Source organism: Nycticebus coucang, chromosome 15 (genome assembly GCF_027406575.1).
Source record: "Nycticebus coucang isolate mNycCou1 chromosome 15, mNycCou1.pri, whole genome shotgun sequence".
NCBI lineage: Eukaryota > Metazoa > Chordata > Mammalia > Primates > Lorisidae > Nycticebus > Nycticebus coucang.
Window position 1 is genome coordinate 15,863,745 of NC_069794.1, and position 20,340 is coordinate 15,884,084.

The 20,340-nt window shown below is 40.8% G+C and overlaps 1 protein-coding gene across 1 annotated transcript; it reads right to left on the reverse strand.

The window, feature by feature from the left end:
• Nucleotides 1-13,034: 13,034 nt before the first annotated feature.
• Nucleotides 13,035-15,979, reverse strand: LOC128566913 (heparan-sulfate 6-O-sulfotransferase 3-like). The gene is made up of 2 exons (XM_053564019.1): nucleotides 15,176-15,979; nucleotides 13,035-13,082 (listed from the first exon to the last, which is right to left on the reverse strand). The coding sequence occupies exons 1-2, from the start codon at nucleotides 15,874-15,876 to the stop codon at nucleotides 13,064-13,066; spliced, it is 720 nt and encodes a 239-aa protein (XP_053419994.1). The 5' UTR covers nucleotides 15,877-15,979; the 3' UTR covers nucleotides 13,035-13,063.
• Nucleotides 15,980-20,340: the final 4,361 nt, after the last annotated feature.

A 20,340-nucleotide genomic window follows, 5' to 3' on the forward strand; every position in this document is an offset into this window, starting at 1 on the left:
ACTTTGGTACCACTAACATTTTTAATAATAAATTGTTTATGGTACAACTTTGTACTGGTCAAGATGCAGCAAACAGCATGTCATAGAGACATATCCAGGACACAAATGGGGAAGGAATGGTGAAAAAAATGATTTTGGAGTTCTTTGACAAGGTTAAGTAAGCTGTATGCAGTTCCTGAATTACCACCTCTGAAGTCTTTACCACTCACTTCAGGGAAAAAGTAACCATTCTTTATTCCTAGGACTGAGGACCCTTTAGAATTACACCATTTTCTCCAAAGAAGCCTTTCCCAGGCCTGTAGGCTATGCTGTCCTGTACCCTGCGTCTCTGTGCCTCTGCCATAACACACCGGCTTTAGATCGTCCATTCTCCAGTCTGTCCAGTGTGAGTTCCTTGAGAGAAAAGATGAAGCCAGATTCATCTTTCTATTTCCAGTGCCTAGCCTGAACCCACATCAGCTCTGATACCGATTTACTTTACTATCTCCCATCAAGAAAGAGCTTTCCATCAGCAGGGCCTTCCCTCTCTCTGCCTGCTTAGGACACGCCCTATTACTATTTGGTTTAGGTCCATACCACTATCTTCTCTAGTCCAGCACAGTTAAAACAGCACTCCTAGGATCCTCTACTATCAACCCTCATATGTGATACTGACCCTATCATTTTTCCTATTCTTATGTATTTATTTTCAGAGACAGGGTCTTGCTCTGTTACCCAGGCTTGTGCAGTGGCATGATCATAGCTCACTGCCTCCTTGAACTCCTGGGCTTAAGAGATCCTCCGCCTCAGCCTCCCTGGGAGCTGAGACTACAAGTGTGCACTTTCATGCCTCAGTCTCCCAAAGTGCTGGGATTACAGGCATCAGCCACTGTGCCTAGACCAAATTTTCTTATTCTTTATCTCAGACCCTCATATCCTCACTTATCCACTAACCGGACTAAAGGACACAAGCTGGCACTATAAATATTCCCTCACAAACATCCACACTCCCTTGCTCCTCCCTGGATAAAAAACCAAGGCTAGTAAAACCCAGTTGTGCACCGACTCCATGTCTCTACCCAAACAGTTAAATGTTGCTGAAGAAAATAGCAGAACCATTCTAACTGGACTGATTTCAAATGTATAATCACAGATCTCAAAACAGAATTCAATACTGCCAGACAACTTACTTCCCTAGGAAATGTGTTTGCTCAACTTCTGAGATAATTATTCACATCTCTGCTCTTCTCAAATTTCCAACCTTCCTTCCCTCTTCTCACACTCTTAGCTAATGACCTTGCTTTATACTTCCTAGAGAAAAGAGATGGAATCAGATTAGAATTTGCCTTGTCTTACAACCATCAATCCAACCAATCTTCCTGGATCTGTACTCAAATACTCGGCCCTCACGTCTGATAAAAAGGGAAGAAGATAGATAAGAGCCTGTGCCGGGTAATCAGATCATCTCTCATCTTCTTAAAAACATTACTGTTTCTCAATGAATCCCCAACAATAAAAAAAAGAAAGAAAGAAAGAAAAATCACTGCTACACTCACCCCACCTTGCTTTTCATTTCCATTAGGATTCAAACCTGGCTCCAGGGTCTTCAGACACTCAGGCTGCAGGGTCTGAAGACTGAACTGCGGCTTAAGGATCCCTTCCAAGCTCACATTGCTGTGGGAAGGACCTTTCAGTTTCTTACCAGGTGGGCTCCTCTGCAGTGCTATACTCAGAACAGGGCTTTCCCCCAGAGCAAGGGGAGGGGGGGAAGGAGAGAGAGAGCACAAGCTAGAGCGACCACACCAAAAACAGAAGCCACAATCCTGGTATAACCTAACCTCAGAAGTGGCTCTCATCTCTTTCTCTTCCATTCATCAGAATCAAGTCATTAAAGCCAATATTGGGAATGACAGGACAGATAAAGCTTCACCTCTCGAAGAGAAGTATATTAGAAAAATTTATGGGCATATTTTAACAATCATGACTGTTTAAGAACTCTAAGTTATGCTAAATTTCATATGGAATCAAAGCTAATTTCCTCAGTCTAGCATATTTTCAGAGCCCTCTATAAACAGTCCTATATCTAGCATAGTATGGACCCATCTCTTCCCCAGTTCAAACTCTTTATTTACCTGCCTCATTCACTCCTGCAAATACTCACACTCTGTCTTTTAGCATACCTTCTCAGCACTTTTATAAATAGTTCTGATTATAATACCAGACTTAACTGTTGACTTAAATGTTGTGACATAAATATTTCTAACTCATTTTATCCATGACTTACATAACTATTTCACTTCTCGAGAGCCAGGACCGAGTATTTTACTCAATTTGTATCCTCCACAGTACCTGGTAGTGAGCTGTGTACAACCATGAATGAATCAATCTAGCTAGCCATAAAAAGAAAATAACTTCAAAATGCAATTAAATATTATATATCTCTTGTCAACCATTCAATGTTTTTATAACATTGTTTAAATTATAAGGAATTGGTTTTGCTTGGTTTCACAGCTCTACACCTTTCCCTTCTCTCTCTCCTGATCATGGATGTGAGGGCACTAATTGGTCTAACGCTAGACCTGGTCTTGGCTTTGCACTTGTACTCATCAGAACACTGGCTTCTGCACTATTTTAAAACCTACTTTTTCATAGCAAGGCCCCACATGTCAAAGCATTAAACATCACACTGTGAATCAGATGGTTTTCCATCAGCTTACTGACCTTTCTCCAAGACGCATCCCAGGCCAGGAGTTAGGTCTACTTCTATGTCTTGATCTGTGCAAATCTGTCATAACCTGGAATGCATCAGGACCAGGCCTTGCATATAAAAACAAGTTCATTACTAAGCAAAAATTATTTTTCCAGTAGATCACATTATAATGCAAACCCAAGATTCTGGAAGATTCTATTTTCTATTCTAAAGTAACATCTTGCTTTCTTTGTAATTAACTGCAAAACCAAGTACGTGTAGAACAGTATAGCAGATTATCACATTTTAAATCAGCTAAAATAAAAAAAAAATCACATTCTCAGGTCAATTGTTGGATATATTAACCTATAGCCATAATTTATATCTGTCATATAAAGATTAAGTCATGAACATAAAATTAAAAATATTAATTTCAGGATAATTTTCTCAAAAAGTTAAAGCAATAAAAAAGAAAAACTCTTTCAAACTTTGATCTATGTCAAATCCCTGGGGGGAAAAAAGGTATCCTCATGGTTTCAGGGAAAGACTTTAAGGGAATGACTTAGATAAGTCGTTTATGATATATTATGTCCTGTTTTAAAAGAAATTGCTCATTACTCTAACAAGTTGTTGAGCTGCATGTGTATTTTACATATTTTCAACTTCATCTTTGTCATTGCAGAGTTTTGAAATGCTCTATAAAAGCTGAATTACATATTCATTGCATTTTCAGACTCCAACTTCCCTTCTTTTTCCATTTTATATCAAGACTTCTTAGTGTCAATGTAAATTTAAATTTACATAGTACAGTACACTATAAAGTGCCTTCATAGTCATTTCCTTACCCCAAAACAACTCTTAAAAAAGGAGACAGAGCACATATCCTTGTCCTAATAAATTAGTAAATGTATTTATTCTTGCTTTTTTCATTCTTTCACTTACTCAGTCAACAAGTATTTGATGGCCATTATGTGCCAGGCACAATGATCATATAGACTGGAATAAAACAAAGTCACCACTGTCAGAAAACTTATATGTTGATAGGAAGGAATACAATAAATCAGTAAATAGGAAATGAGGAAACTTAGATTCAAAACCTAGTTGCCTGATTACAAATGTAGAGGTCTTTTCGGAATACCACTCTGCCTCCCTCATCCAAATTACCCACTGCAAGTTTTCTTTGCTATGAATTTGGTAGTTTGATTTCTTCTTGGACTCGTCTCTCTGAGTTTGAAAAAGGTCTCAGATTTTTCCCATTCTCTGAAGTAATTCAGTTGTCAACTGTCAAAACATCAGTTAGTAATTACAATGTTCAGGGCACTATCATATACAATTAAGGAAGACACCCCCACTACCCCTTTCCAAAAAAGAAAATAAAGAATTGAAAATTAATTTAAAATTAAAATATATATATATATATACTGGGAAAAATACATACCCATAAAGTTTTAAAGTACAAATTAATATCCTGCAAGCACATACTCATTTAATTATTAGCAGTTGTCTGCCGACACAGGGTTTCTATAGGACAGCATTTGAAATTACTCCCCTTTTCCCATTTTCCATCTCATTTGACTCACCAGTAAGTTAACCTGTTCCATGTATCATTAGTAATTCATGCCTTGCCTGTGAAAGTGCAGGGACAGCACTACCACAGACCTAATACAATGAATATCTTATTAGGAAGAAATGAACAAATGAATTGTTGCTGATCAATAGGTGTTGAAGAGAAAATTACAATGATAGTAAAACCTAAATAATTTATACACAATATTGATTTTTTCATTACATTAATTATTCTTTATAGCACACATAAGGAACTTAGAGAATAAAACCTTCAAAGCAAAGAAATTTATTTGTAGTGGTATTTTTGGCTTAAGTCTGAATTTAAAAGACAAAGAACAGGCCATGATACTACAGAAATATTTTTAAAATAACATACCCAAGAATAAAGTGGACACTTTCAATGTACATAAGTTTCTTCATGTTTCAGAAGTTTTTATACACACATCTTTGATATGTATCAACAGAAGAAATGGCAGCAATGTTTACTAATAGAAATATGAGAAATAGAAATACCCATTAAACCATCTCTTTCATCACATATATGGAAGGTGCAATAAAGCTGGGGGAAAAACATCTTCTCTGACTCCTCTCCCAGATCTTTTAAGTTAGCTGAACTTAAATCTGGTTCAACAGAATACAGATTCCTTAGAACTAACAACTTCCATAGCCAGTAGAAAACAACTCCTAAGGAAATCTTATCATGGCAAGTAACTCTTCACACAGAGACAAGGGCCTGAAGATGATCTCCTTGTTAACAAGCAATTGGTATCTTTAGCCATGTCATAAAATGGTATACTAGAGGGGAGAAGAGACTAGCTATGTGTAAAAGGCAACAGTAACTAAGAAGATGCAGGTTGGCATATTCTCCATGGATGACATGGTTCCCAAGCACTCAAAATCCCCTTTGACATCTGGGAGAAAAGGATTTCACATACATAGACCCATTCCAATAGACATACTATATACAGACATTGCATTAGATATTGTTTGTTGAATAGTGTTTCACAGGTGACATTTTGACTTTCGGAATTAAAGCAGTAAACTGATGGTTCTTGTGTCAAGTTTTGTCAGATATCAATTTTATTTAAATATTTTTAATATCAAGTATTAGGAGATTTTCTTAATATTTTGCACAGAAAGATGCATGCATGTATACTTTGAGCATAGCACATCCTGCTTCCTAATAAACATGGAAATGTTGTTTCAAAAGTCCTTTAAAATTAAAACTAAAATCATTAAAATAGTCTCAAATGTGATACAATTTTTTTTCCTTCCTTCACCTTTTACCTTTAGAGACTTGTTAAGTATTACCCTAAAGGATCTTAATGCTCTAAGCAACAGAAAGCATCGAATCTCATAAATGTTCTTGCAAACTACTTGTCATGCCTCAATTAATACTGTCATATAACTCTAAATTTATAAAATGCCATTCATAAATATAATATAAAATGCATGTTGTCTACTGTGCATCATAATATAGACCTAACTGCCAAAATCTGTCACTATTATCTGCTGGTTCTGGGACAGTAAGATGACAAATACCAAATTTGGTGTAACTTTATTATTCAGAAAAAGTCACTTGTCTGTGGAAACTGTTCCTTTGGTGAGGGGTCCTTCGATGCACTCATCATTCTTTAGGTGGAGACTAATGGTCCGTGCAGAAAATATGCAATACAGGTACTAAAATATAGGTTACGTGTTCTCAGTTTCATTTGTAGAACACAACCAAGGCATCTATGAAATGAATTAGAAGAAATTTCAAACCATTTTAAGACACTGTACATGTTAGTCTCCACTCTCCTCCCCCCCACTCCCAAGCCCCATCTTTCTCTGCCTTGCCAATGGCCATGTAATGCATCAACTAGCTCTCTTAATCCTTTAGCTTCCAAGTGGATTCACTCGGTGGAAGGCAACAAAAGGAGAAGGACAAGTGGGAGAAGACAGGGGTCAAAATATGTCTCCCCCCACCCCTTCCTCTCTGTCTCAGCTCCATAGCTGCAGCAGTGGCTGCTTTCTACAAATAGCTCCTATCCAGAAGCCTCTTCTTAGGTTCCTGCCTGCCACTGAGACTGCAGTTCCTGCCTGCCTCCAGCAAACAGCAAGCATAGATAGTACCCTTTGCCACCTGAGATGCAGTGAGGTTAATAGTTTCTCCTTGTTACTAGTTACAGGCACCTTGAGGTCCAATGTTGGTTCCTCCATCCCTATCCTTACCTCTGTAATTAGTCCCTTTGAAAACCCAAAGTGTCCCTCTGTTTGCTGCCAGGATTCTGACTAATAAAACGTTCATGCTTTAAAACAGCAACATGATACAGAAAAGCATGTATAAGTAAATAAATGTACCTCATAACATTGACATACACTAGCACTCCAAATCAGATAGCCTCCCAGATAGTCAATTACTTCCCATAAATGCACTAATGAGACAAACCACTGCATACAAGATAAATTATCATCTTCCACGTGCAATACTGCCTTCTTTCTGATTCAGTTCTTCTAGGAATTCATCCTTCACCTTGACTAGCTTTGTCCTTCTTCCTTCCCTCCCCTCAAGCACTCTTTTAATTTACACCTTACATTATCACTGTCTATTCTCTCTTCCCTGGCACATCACCTTGTTCTTTACTATATTATATGGATCTTACCTTCAGGTTTCCATATACACAAGTTATGGCAAATCTCTGTTTAAAATTGTGTTTGCTCTTCTTTCCAGGTCTATGTTTTCACATGTGAAGTAACCCATTACATTCTGCAAGTTTCTAGAGACCACAAAATATATACACCATCCTCCAGGTTTACGGTTACATATACAGAGCCTTTAATTATTTGGAAGACATATCTGTAAATCTAATAAATGAATAGAGGTGGTTAGCATTTATACCCTCTTGTGTTTATAAAGTAACTAGAAGGCAGGGGCAACGTGAATACACTGTGTAAAATGCAAGGTTCTGAAAACAAATGGCACGGTACTTACTAATAAAAGCATGGTAAGATATTAATAATAGCAATGAACTACAAATATTTATGTGCCCACAGGCAACTAATTCAATTTCACTGCAGGACTACTTCATGTATGAATTTAATTGCATATGTTTAAACATTTTTATTGCTGTTTCATTAATTTCCCATAAAAAATAAAATGACATGCTAAAAACAAAAAGAAAGTCTGTAAGTTTCCATTCAACAGTATTCATTGATGGCCCACTGAGTATCCACAGCATCCTAAGAGTTATCATTATCTCTAACCACTCTTAGCTTCTCTTTTGCATCACAGCTTGCAAGTTCATTTTTGCATTATTCAGGATAAGAAGCCCCAGATTCAAAAAGATAGTATAGGTTTGCCTATCCTTTTATTTTTATGCAAATAACATATGTGTACTATTTTAAATCACACATGAACTTTATGGACACCCTGTATGAGTCCCATGGAAAATAACAACTGACTCTTTGATGATATCTGTGTCAGTGTCTGTCCTGAGAGATCCACATAGCTTATCAATGCTCACTATGAGATAGTCCACTTCGTACTCCCATTTTCAGAGAAGGAAATGGAAGTGCAGAGCAGATAACTGACTTAAACTAGGGTCACATGACAATAAATGGTTGAATCAGATTAAAATCCAGGTAGCTGGACTTCAGAGTCCACACTCTTAGACATTACCCTCATTACATTCACAAATTAGGTATCAGCACAATTCCCCAGGATTTCCAACGGCTGGTAAGTTTATAATTGTTTTCCTGTAATTTCTCTTAAGAACTTTCTTCCTAACGCATCATCTCTTTTCCAATATCGTGATCTCCAACCACCACCGCCTCAACCGTCTGGCTTTGACCCGAGGGTATACACAGCTCTTATATATGTATATATTCTCCCATCCCACACCAAAGTTCACATCCTCTCATTTTAGGCTGATTTTTTTCCTCAAGTGAAAATGAATGATGAGATTAACCTTTTCAAGAGACAAGTACATCTGCTCATATCCAAATGAATTTCTGACTTGAGGTACACAGTCTAATAAGAGAAACCTCCTAAAGTGATACAATAAGCCCTGGTCTCCCTTCTTACTTTTCCTCCTATTCTAGAGAATCAGGGAAGTTTGCATCTGGCTGGTTACAAAAGGCAACCCCTAATTATTAGAATTTGCACCTCCAATAACACAGTCACGATACAAAATATTCAAGAATTCCATCTTTTAAAGAACACAATCTTCTTGACCTATGCTTATATTTTTTAAAGGTAATCTAATAGCTGAACATCTTCTTCAGGTTAATCTGTATGCTGGGCACTTTACATAACTATATTTGCCAGAAAAAGATATAAACAAATAACAGCTATCTAATTTAACAAGTATTTACTACATTTTCCAACACACAAATTCTTAGCTATCATTTAAACAAAGTTATATTGGCCAATTAAAATGAACAGAGAATGTATACACTATATCCACAATATAACAAACTCAAAAGTAAGATAGGTGATTACTACAAAATATTAATTTGGATTTTCCACTTAATTGTTTTCATATCAAACCTATTTCTTGGCCCAATAATTTATTTTGGGACTCTTAAATTCACATTAGGATTTGCCAGTCTCATTTAAACTGCTCAGTTTATTATCAAGCATAAATAACTTTCAAATGCCTTACGCTTCTGATTGTCTTTAGTCAAAATGAGATGATAATAATTAGATTTTGGGAATAATAATGTAAGAATCTAAGATTAAGCAAATCCACATGGTTGGTGGCTAAATTTACCTAGCTTCTAATTAGTCCAAGAACATTTCTATTTCTCTAAAATCAACCTAATCAAAACCCCCAAGATAACCAGAAAGCAAAGAGCAGTAGCACTTGCTGCCTCAATTATATCTTCACCACTCAAAAAAAAATGAATGGACTTAATTGAACCTCTTTCTGATTTATGGTAAATATTGGTGGTTTGGAGCAGAAGCAACACTCTAGAGCCTGTGATGAACAAGAAAGTGGATATGGCAGACAGAACAATCTCTTATCTCCTTAGTTTTATACTACACACAAACCTTATGATAAAAACTAACCTTCTTGGCAGTTCAACAATTCTAATTAGAAGAGACATCAAAGAGATTACGCTGTAGAAAGTGGTACAGGCCATAATATTCTAGAGTCTTTGAAACAGAGCTCTGCAGCATCCAATTTCAGCTGCTGTCTAAAGGAAAAGCAATAACCAGAGGATGTTTCAAAGTGGTTCTGGTTTTTTGTGGCAAGTTGTGTTATATTTTCTCATCTTATCTTTTCATACTTACTATTAAGAAGCAGACAATCTAATACACAGGACTCACTTATTGCTTTTGGCCCTGAGCGAAACCATCTATACCATCAGACTGTGCTTTACCAAAAGTTTCCTTGGTAGATATATTTATAGGGGCCGGAGAACTTATTGGTTCATTCAAAACTCATTTTTGTTTCTTCCTTTTCTATGCATGGGGTATGAAAGAGGATAAGAAAGACATCTTGAGCTAGCTTAGGTTAAAACTAAAGAACCTTAAAATAAAGGGCCATTCAGACTAAGCTCTTCCCCAGGAAGAAACTCCTTTTACAACACCAGTGGTTAACTGGCCACCAGTAGATTTTCACTGTTGGAGAGCATACCACTTCACAAAAGAGTTCATGTTCATTTCAAACAGTCATGAATTTTATGAAGTTCTTTCTTGCTCTGAGTTGAAATCCCATCTCTTCTTAGCCTTGCCCTACACCTTTGGTACAATAAGGAGCAAGTCTCCTCTACTTTTCACATCTTCCTCCTTTGAATATTTGTAGGCAACATTTTCAGCTCTCTCCTTTTTACCCATCTCTATGTTAAATATTACCAGTTCTGCCAATTAATTCTCCTTTGACATAGTTTCCAGATGATGTAAATAAATTCAAGTTGAAGTTTAACCTAAAATTTGTCCTACGTGGAACACAAAGAAGGGATCTGAAGGTTTGTTTATTTCTCACTTATTTGCTCCTAGAATTGATGTGATTGGAGGGACTGGTCAGAAGCTAACGGTGCACCAGAAACTCTATGCTGGCTCCCTCTTCCAATAACTGACCTCACACACAACACCAATCTTTGGGGAGGTTCTATGATTCGGGTGGGTCAATGAACCTCATCTCCCGGCCACAATGACTGGTTTAAAGAATAGTGACAAGTTCTAAGCTGAATTAAATGAAGAATTCCCTAGAATTTCAAATTGGAACTAGGAAACGCTTGCTTTCCTTTCAGCTTGTGGGCTGTTAGTTGTAAAGGCCATTTACCCATCTCATGGAATGAGCCAATTTGATAGAATGAGATCAATATGCAAAAGAATATGGGGATAAAGACCCTAAATCTCTAGTTCCAGTCATTCCTGAAACCACCTCTGCCCTATCTTTCCTGTGGTATATGTGTAGTAGTTATTGTATAAGCCAATAATTCCCCTCTGGCTGAAATAAGTTGGAGTTAGGTTAGCATCACTTGCAAAAGAGAAAGTTGTATTTCATACAATATCCACAGGGTCCATACCAATGCAATGTGAGTCATAAAAAAGAAAAATTGTCACCCCATCCTACAAAAGAATATGGATAAAATATCTTTCCATCATTATTGAAGAATGGAAATGATACCCACTAACCAAAAATTTAAGGTAAACTTTCTCTAATATCCTAGGGCCAATAATGTTCAAAAATCCATTCCTAGAACTAGCAGAGTTCCTAACACATAGTAATTAGGTGCTTAAGGAACTCTCCACTATACTTTTCATAGTAAACAGAAGACATCTTAAGTAAAATATTGAATATAAATTATGAAAATGAAGACATTGGAAAAAATCTTAGGTATATCATTTTACCTTTTAAAGGTTAGATTACCCATAAAAAGTGTGGAACTTAATTAAGTTTTCTTATAGCAATAAAATGCTCTTATTCTGCACGTACTCAACAATGGTGAAAAAAGAATCCTCTAAAGATCTGCAAGCCAGGCAGGGTGACCCATGCCTTCAATCTTAGCACTTTAGGAGGCCAAGACAAGGGAATCACTTGAGGCCAGGAGTTCAAGACAAGCCTGGGCAACGTAGGGAGACCCTGTCCTTACAAAAAATAGAAAAATAAGGGCTCAGCACCGGTAGCACAGTGGGTAGAGTACTGACCACATACACCGAGGCTGGCGGGTTTGAACCCAGACCGGGCCAACTAAACAACAATGACAACCACAACAAAAAAAAATATCCTTTGGTCCCAGCTGCTTGGGAGGCTGAGGAGAGAGAATTGCTTAAGCCCAAGAGTTTGAGGTTGCTGTGGGCTGTGATGATGACACTCTACAAAGGGTGACATGATGAGTCTCTGTCTCAGAAAAAAAAGAAAGGAAGGAAGAAAGAAAAATTAGCCTGGCATGGTGGCACACAGAGGCTGAGGCAGGAGGATCACTTGAGTCCAGAAGTCTGAGGTTGCAGTGAGCTATCATGATACCACTCCAGCCTGAGCAACAGAGTGAGACCCTCTCCCTGTCCCCACTCCCAAATAAAAACAAAAACAAAGCTCTAGGTCTGGGTATGCGGATAAAGGAGGATAACATATGGTATTAAAGCAGAAAGTGTAAAGACAGTGACAAAGAATAACTTATTGGGGTGGTAGGAAGCAACACAAAATAATGGTATAAAATCATCAGTAACATGATAAAAAGGTCATTCAGACAAGACATCACCAATCTTATTCTAACCAATTTCTGTCATCAGAAACTACCTCTGTTCTGGATTCAAACTGCCAGCCCAAAGCCTGCCCCTTCATGGTCCATATAATCCATATGATGGTTCCTTGAACTCCACCATGCATTTCTTTTCCGAATTAGCTTTCCCCTTCTGCCTTCGGTCCTAGATGTTCCCACCTCCTCTCTTGCCATTCCAGATGTTCCCACCTCCTCTCTCACCATTCCAGTTTTTCTTGACACCAAAAGAATGTATATTCAATTACATTGTATCTCCCCATACCTGTTTCTCATCCTGCCCTCTGCAGTACATGATGACAATAATTTTCAATTTATTGCTTAAGTTTGGAATGTAGGACTCTCAGCACAAGTAATCATAAAATGGCATCTCTATAAGTTAAATTGATCCATTTACACTGAGCTGCTCTAAGAAACTGACCTCAGATCTCTTTGGGAACGAAGGCCTTGATTGGGAAAATGTTATAATGAACAATTGATATCACAGTATTACTGTAACATATATTAGGTATTATATACTATATAACAGCATATTATACTATGCATATATATGTATATATGTATGTACACACTATGCTAAGCATTGTGCATGCATTGGCTCATTTGGTCCTCACAACTTCCCTATGAGGGATGTGCTAATTATTATCTACAGTTGAAAGGTGAAAAATCTGAGGCTCAAAAAGAGTAACTTAATCCTGGTTACACAGCTAGTAAATACAAGAGCCATACCCATCCAACTCCTTATTCTTATCCATTATGTGATCCATAAGGGCGCTGATCCCTGAGAAAATGGGGAAGAGATGCTTTGGAGGCGACCAAAAGCAGAGAAACTTGGAAACTAAAATCCGGGTCTACTTATCAATTTTGCTTAGAGTCAGCCCTATTTGAAGTAGAACCTTGTTCCCATTATGTAGCAATAGATTATCTGCCATTTTGCATTGAAGAAATGTACCCTCCATTATCCAGGCTAATCTAGTTGACTGTAGAATGCTGTACACAGACATTACAATGACAGACAACTAATTCAATCTTCTCTGCTAGGAAGATGCTACCGTTCACATCTCTTCAACTTTTTCCCTATAGCTCCTGATGCAGGACACTTCACATCTGCCACAGCTATTCCATCCTTCTGTATCTAGGGAAAAAAAGTAATTGAGAATTACTGGGAAGAGAGAGAGGATTAGGAAGAAAAGAAAGGATTATAAAATGTGGTGTAAACAAAATACTACCACAAAATTTAAAAAAATAATAATAAAATAAAACTAGTCCAGGGTGATTGATTATCCAATAACTTGTGATTCAAGAAGAAATTAAGGTTTATGGTCCATTGCTAAACAAAGCAAACAATTTGATCACACACTGGAAATGACATGGTTAAGCAGCCAAAGTGGAATTTTCCTACATCACAGAGTAGAGAGATATTAAGTATTTCTTATGGAAGTGAGACCTCAGTACTTGTAGTCTATGCAGAGTCTGTAGGAGCAGCAGTATTTCAACACAAAGCAAAAACCCAAGCATTTTTAGTTTCCACATCCTCCCAAATCTTCATCCATTCTGTTCACTAAGACTTTTATGTGCATTGGTAAAATAATACTAATACTAATAATGCCAGCCCGTCCTAAAGAGGGGTTCCTCAGATGTTCCTGTGTGATAACCAAAGTCTTTGATTTTAGGGAAATGGAACCTGGGAAGCAGACTAGCAAACTCTAGTGGGGCCAATTAGGAATTAATACGTGTGTTCTAAACACAAAGACTACAACGATGGATGAAATGTAGTGAAGACTGTCTCTCACTGAAATAATGGTGTTATGTGCTAAGAAGTTTGGAGGTAATACTCAGTTGAAAAACGGTATTAAGCTAAAACAGAGAAGCAGGATCTAAAATAATACACCATTAAGAATATTTAAAAGTAAAAGAGCCTTAAAATACACTAACAGAAGAGCCTAATGCCCTTATTCCAAATCTAACCAGTTTCTTATTCTAACCAATTTCCATGAAATAGGAAAAGGAGCAGGGAGGAGAGAAAGTATTTGAAAAACTGCCAGAGTAAAAATTCTCATAATGAAATTTTGCTCATTCTTAGAGAAATGAAGCAGAATTAGATGCTTCAGTGGTGGTGAATTCCAGAATCTGGGTAGCTTCCAGTAAAGGAAGCTTTTCCATAATGTCAAATGGAAAAGCTATCTGCTATCATATTGAGCTTGAGCTTTTAAATTCCTATTTCCCTACACCAAATTGTTTGAAACCTCTAAGATAAAAGACTTCAATAAACTAGTGTTCCAAGCTTTTAATATTTCAGTCCCTGGAGCAAGCATGTCAGATTAACCTTTAAATTGCTATGGGCAGAAAGAATATTCAACCAAATTCTTAAGCCCATGCCTCTCTCAAAGGCTACTAATAATACAAGAGTTTCATTGGCTGTTAAGATTTCTAACTTTTCCTAATTCTCAACTGTATTACTATTTTTAAAGGGGGCGGGCAAGAGAGCCATTCTATCCCAAAAGCAAGAGATTTTACTTATTTTTTATTTTTATTTCCACTTTGTTCCTAGGTCACTGCCAGGCACACCGTAGGTATTTAAAAAATATTTTCATAATAAGTTGATGGAATGGCCTATGGGGAGAGTGGAAATCTTGCTGAGAACAGCATGAGTCCAAATCCTGGCACTGCTGGACAACAAAGATCAGTTCCAGAATTAGGGTTATCAAGGCAGAGCAGGAATTTGCATGTGTATCTTCAAATCATCCAGAGGATTGTTTCCTGAACTGGCAAGCCGCCACCCAAGAGCCACTTACAGAGGGACTGTGGTTGTCTCCAGCTTCACGGCGCCTGCAAAACTCCTGCCCTGCCTCTCTGCTCTCAGCTCTCCCTGCCTTTCACCGGGGTTGGGTTTCCACTCGCAAAACTTAAGTACGAAATTTAGACTCGCTGGTGTCAGTGAGACTCCCTACCCCCTCAACATTCCATGGGATTTTGGAGCGTCCGCCTGAGAGAGGCCATGCGGTGCCAGGCACGATGGCTCCCGGCACCTTTGAGGGTGGAATGGGGGTGGAAGGAAGCGGTGGGGGACTAGGGGAAGAGTGGGTTCAAGACCTAGGAACGATCCAGAGGTGCCTCGTCCCTCTCCCAAAGCCTCTGCACCAACCGCTAAAGATGAGAGAGAACCACCCGCAGGAGCGCCAGGTCGCCCGGGGTCGGGACTCGAGGGAGAGGGGCAGCAAACAGTACCTGGTGTGGCTGTGGTTGCGGGGACAGTCCTTCTTCTCCATGATGGCCGGCACGCAGTTGGTGAGCTCCGTCCAGTCGGCGTGCAGCCCGCAGCTCCAGCCAGTAGAGAAGCGGGAGAAGAGCCATGTCTCCTTCTTGCCCGGCCGGTGGCAGGTGCACTTCTTCTGGCCGGCTTTGCAGCTGCAAGGCTGCTCCAACCGAATGTTCTTGACCAGGTGGCGGCCGAACGTGGTCCCCCCGGTCTTCTGGATGTGCAGGAACACGATCACGTCGCGCCCTTTGATGTTGAAATCCACGAAGCGGGTCAGGTCCTTCAGGGTGAAGTTGAAGCGCGGCACAAACCGGGGCAGGGAGCTGTTCTCAAGGGCCTCGGAGTCAGGCTCCTCTTCCTCCTCCCCCTCCTCCTCGGGATCCCCAGGCTCCTCGTCCTCGTCCTCTGGAGCCGCGGGCCCCCGAGGCCCCTCGGGCGGCCTGCGGGGCGGCGGAGGCAGCTGGGGCCGCCGCTCCCACTCCTCGGAAGGCGCCTGTGCGCGGCGGGCGGGAGCCGGGGCGGCGGGCGGGCCGGCCTCCCCCCTGTGGGGCTGCTCCCCGAAGTTGGCACAGGAGCTGGTGCAGGAGGGGGACACGTACTGGTACATGATGACCACGAAAAGAAGAGTGAGCACCGGCGTCAGCAGCCACTTGTTGAACCTTTCATCCATGGTCCCGCTCTCAGGCCGGCAGGCGAAGCGGCGGCGGCAGCGGCGGCGCGGACCGACGCCCGCGTGCAAGTTTCAGGGACTCCGGGGCGCGGCTCGGAGCCCGCTGCTCCTCCATGCCCCTGACGCCGAGGCGAGCGGCTGGCTGGCGGCCCCGCGGCTCTCGGGGCTGGCAGATCCGGGGCCTGCGAGTCGAGCGGGGACAGCGGGCGCCGGCGCGGGCGGCTGCGGCTGCGGCGTGGGCGCCCTGCGCTCCCGGGGGCGCCCTGCCCGGCCGGCTCCCCGCTCCCTGCTCCCTCCTGGCGCGTCGCGGCGCTCTCAGGGGACCCGCAGCATCCCGGCTGGAGGGCGCTCAGGCGCAGGGGAGCAGGGTTCGGGTCCTGGACCTGCCCCGCGCAGCCGGGCAGCCGGACAGCCGCGGCCGCGAGAGCGGGGGCTGCATGAGGCTCGCCAGGGCGCCGGCCAAGGGCGAAGGTGCGGCCCGGTCCCGCCGGCCACCGGTGCCTGTGCGGGCTGGTCTCGGCGCTCCGGAGCCGCGAGGGCGGACGGCTCCCGCCGCAAGTTTGCAGAGCGGCCCCCGCAGCAGCAGCGGGCGCGGCGCCTCTGCGGAGCCGCCTCTCCGGCGAGTCGCACTGCTGCTCCGGGTCTGTCCGCCCAGGCGCGGGCACGCCGACACTCGCACACACTGGCTGGCACCGCCACAACCTGCCAGCCGGTGTGACAGGAGCCCTGCTACCCGCAGCAAAAACCTGCCCTAGGTACGGAGCATGCGCCGAAGCCTTCCCCAGCCCCGGAGGAGTTTCCAGGGGAGGAGTCCGCTACTCCGCGGGGCTCGGAGGAGGCAGCTGGGGGTGGGAATCCCTTCAGCCGGGAGCGAGCAGACATATGACAGAAAGGCGAAGGTGGAGCGAGAAGAGGCCGGAGCAAAGCGTCGCCGGCGCTGATCTGAGACCTCGAAATCGGCAGGTTCTCAGTCTGACAGCGGACGGAAACCTGGCCGGCCTCGTGTGCCCGCATAACACCTGCACAGTGCTGGGAAGACTCTACCTAGAGCAGCCCACACGGGATGGCTGTTCCCTCTGTGCCCGGGCTCCACGCTGCTTTTAATTTCTATCCTAAACGTTCTAACCGGTGCTCAAGTTTACTCCAGTCCTTCCTTAACTACAAACTTGGTGTGTCCAACTATGCAACTTTGTTCAACCAACATCCATTCTTCAATTATCCATTAAGTGCCTACCGTGTGTGTAGCAGGCTCTATGTTCAACGCACTTTTCATTTCTTTCAGTGCCAGCCTAGCCCACAGGGGCTTAGAACATACAAGAAGTTTAGGGGTCACCTCCTAAAATACATTCTACTAATATGCATTGAGTATCCTACATGTTCAGGACTTACTCCTTCCCACCAATGTGGAAAATAAGAGATACGCTTGTTTATCTGTATTTCCTGAGTTAAGCCCTTGTTTGTGAGCAGATATCTTAGGGGACTTTATTTTTCAGTTAGATTTAGCATGTCCCTCAGAAGGAAATCTCTGCTAATAACAACTTCTGTTTTTCAGATAATGAATCTGGGTGCCCGTCACAGTAGAGAAACTGCCCCACCACAGTCCGGAGACCTGCTTGGCCTATTTTCCAAGTGAAGAGAGGCCGTGTGTGCAAGGCGGGAGTATGGCTACCCTGCCCTCTGCAGTCCACCACACTTGGCATTTCACACCTTCTTACAGCTCACCTTTCTACCTGGCCTCTTTATGAATCCATGAAGGACCTGTTTCTTCCTGAAACACCCTTCTAGCCTCACACACTTATCAGCGTGTCCCCTCTATAGCCCTCAGTTAAGATCTGGATGCCCTTCAGGGATGCTAAGGCTTGCCCCATAGGAAGTTATTTTTATTGTTCTAGACAAGTGGGATTCTTCTCAACAAAGCTGCCCTCCTCTGATTCCTTTCCTGTTTTCAGCTCTATACACAACCACAAAGCCTTCCTAATACCGTAGAAGCCTATATTAGTAAGAAAGGTGTTGGGTAAGATGAATCAGGTTCTTTAAAGCATGTTTGATTCTGTTTCTTTTCCTCTCCCTTAAGTTTAAAATCCTATTAATGGTATCAGGCTGCACTCCCAGAAATTGCAATACAACCAAACCCCAATAAAAGTCCACAATTATTTCCTGAATGCATCTGGTTAACTTATTTAACTATATATACAAGCCACACACACATACTTACTTTAGTTAAGTAAAACATCATTATACCCTTTTATATTACCTTGTTTGAAAAGTTTCTCATTTACTATACAATTGCTTGATATCACATGGATAAATAAACCTTGTTAACTACCCAAAGGGATAACCAGAGTGCTAGTGGTAATTTGTATAGTGGAAAGTGCTTTTAGCCATTATCTCACTCACTCCTTAGAACAACACTCTAAGGAGATAAGAGAAGTATAATATCCCATTTCAGAGATGAGGATACTGAAGCAAGAAAAGCTAGGTGAAAGCAAAACCAAGATTAGAAACCACTAACATCTCTGAAATACAGTCAGATCACCACTGAAGAAATCCAATGAACATCAACAACAGAGCCCATAATTTCCTCTCTGCTCTCTTGAGACCCTTTGAGTCAAGAGACAGGAAGAGACAACAAAATTGCAATAGGGTAATTAAATTATTTTTCCTCTCCCCCTGGCTTTATAGACAAAGCTGAGCAATTCTATATCCTGTGGTATTCTGGCATCTAGTCCATGAGCTTCCGGATATAGGAAAAAGACAATAACAATTATAAAATGATTATATCATTGCTAAAAGAAACAATTCTGGAGAACTTCAAAAGAAAACATTATAGCAAATAAATATAACAAATATATTGCTAACCAAATGTGTATTTCAGTAAATAAGTGCACCTTTAACACTCTTGAAGAACATTACCCCAGAAAAATCTACTTTTGCTTTTGGTAAAATAGATAATGGAGAGCTGCCATTTCTATGAGGTAACTACAAGGAAAACAATGCATAGAATCAAGGCAACTACACATATAATTCAGAAATGTGCCCACGTATTAGTTTGTAATAATAGGTAACTTTGGTCGTGTAAATACAGTCTGACCCAGGTGTGGTCTCCCTAGTACATCTGTGAAACTTAGTGTGAACCTAATCAAAGCTCTTAAATCACACAATAAGCAGACTGCCTTATCTTCAAGGGCAGACCTCACATTCAGGCAAAAATGAATAGAAACTTCCGAAAATTGAATACTCTCCAGGTAAAAAGGGAAAACATATTTGCATTCAGCCTACTATAGTTACTCCATGATGACACCAGCTGGCAATTGTTTCTGGCTAACAGATTGCAGCTACTATGATTCCTACACAAATTATTAAAATAATAAAAATAATGTTTTCAAAGAGCTTTCTTCCACTTCCGTTGCCAGTCTAGCAATGAGCTTAACACTATCTGTGAAGCAATTTGTTCACCCAATTTTATGCCTTAATAAGCTTTACTACAATTATTTTCTTGCCTGATTCTTTCTCCTCCTTGCCTTTAGTACACTTCCTCCCTGTTCTCAAATATTCTCAGACCTGTTAACAACATTGTAGTCCCCCAGGATTCAAACTTTTGATTAGAACAGCCTCCATTTAATCAAGTTCAATTGGGAGATAAAATTGCATCTCAACTTCTCCATTTTCCCTTTGGTGCCAGAAACTGCCTTTGAGAATATCGAGGAAACCCTGGAGAGATTAACAATCCAAACAATCACAGAGAACAGTTTTGGATCCCCTACATTTACACAGAGAAATAGATAGATATGAATGCCCCTTTCAATATAGACAAAAACAAAATAGATAATGTAAGTCATTGGCAGCATGAATCTCTCCTACAATAATAGAAAGTGCTCTTACACAGTAAAATGACTTTTTTTTTTCATTTTTGTAAACAATCTTCTCCCTTATAAAGGCCCCTGGGGTAAGCTGTTTTGCAAATAAAGCAGTGGCTTTCTCTTTCCTTAGGAAGTTAAGTGGAAGACTTTGTATAGTTAGGGAGAACTGCAGAAAGAATTGCCGTACATGCCGAATGTATTCCAGTTCACTACACCATTGTAACTTTAGGGCAACCATCACCTTACCTACCACTTACCACAAAGTTCTATTTAGAACAGTTCACACTTTGCTTTATTGTTAAACACTCTTCATTCACCATAGATGGCTGCCTATGAGTGATGAGTGAAAAGAAACTATGCTATCTCTATGCATAGTGTATTCATTCATTAACTCAGTATAGTGTTAAGTATACACGTTAATCGTTTCATAGTAGGTATTCATTTCTTCAATAAGAATTTGTTGAACACTTACTGTGTACTCAGTACTGTTTTGAATGCTTTAGATTTGCTGTTAAACAAGACCAGTAAGGACCCTACCTTCATGTATCTTACATTCTTACAATGGAAAAATAAACAATGAAGAAGTAAACAAGATTCATTCATT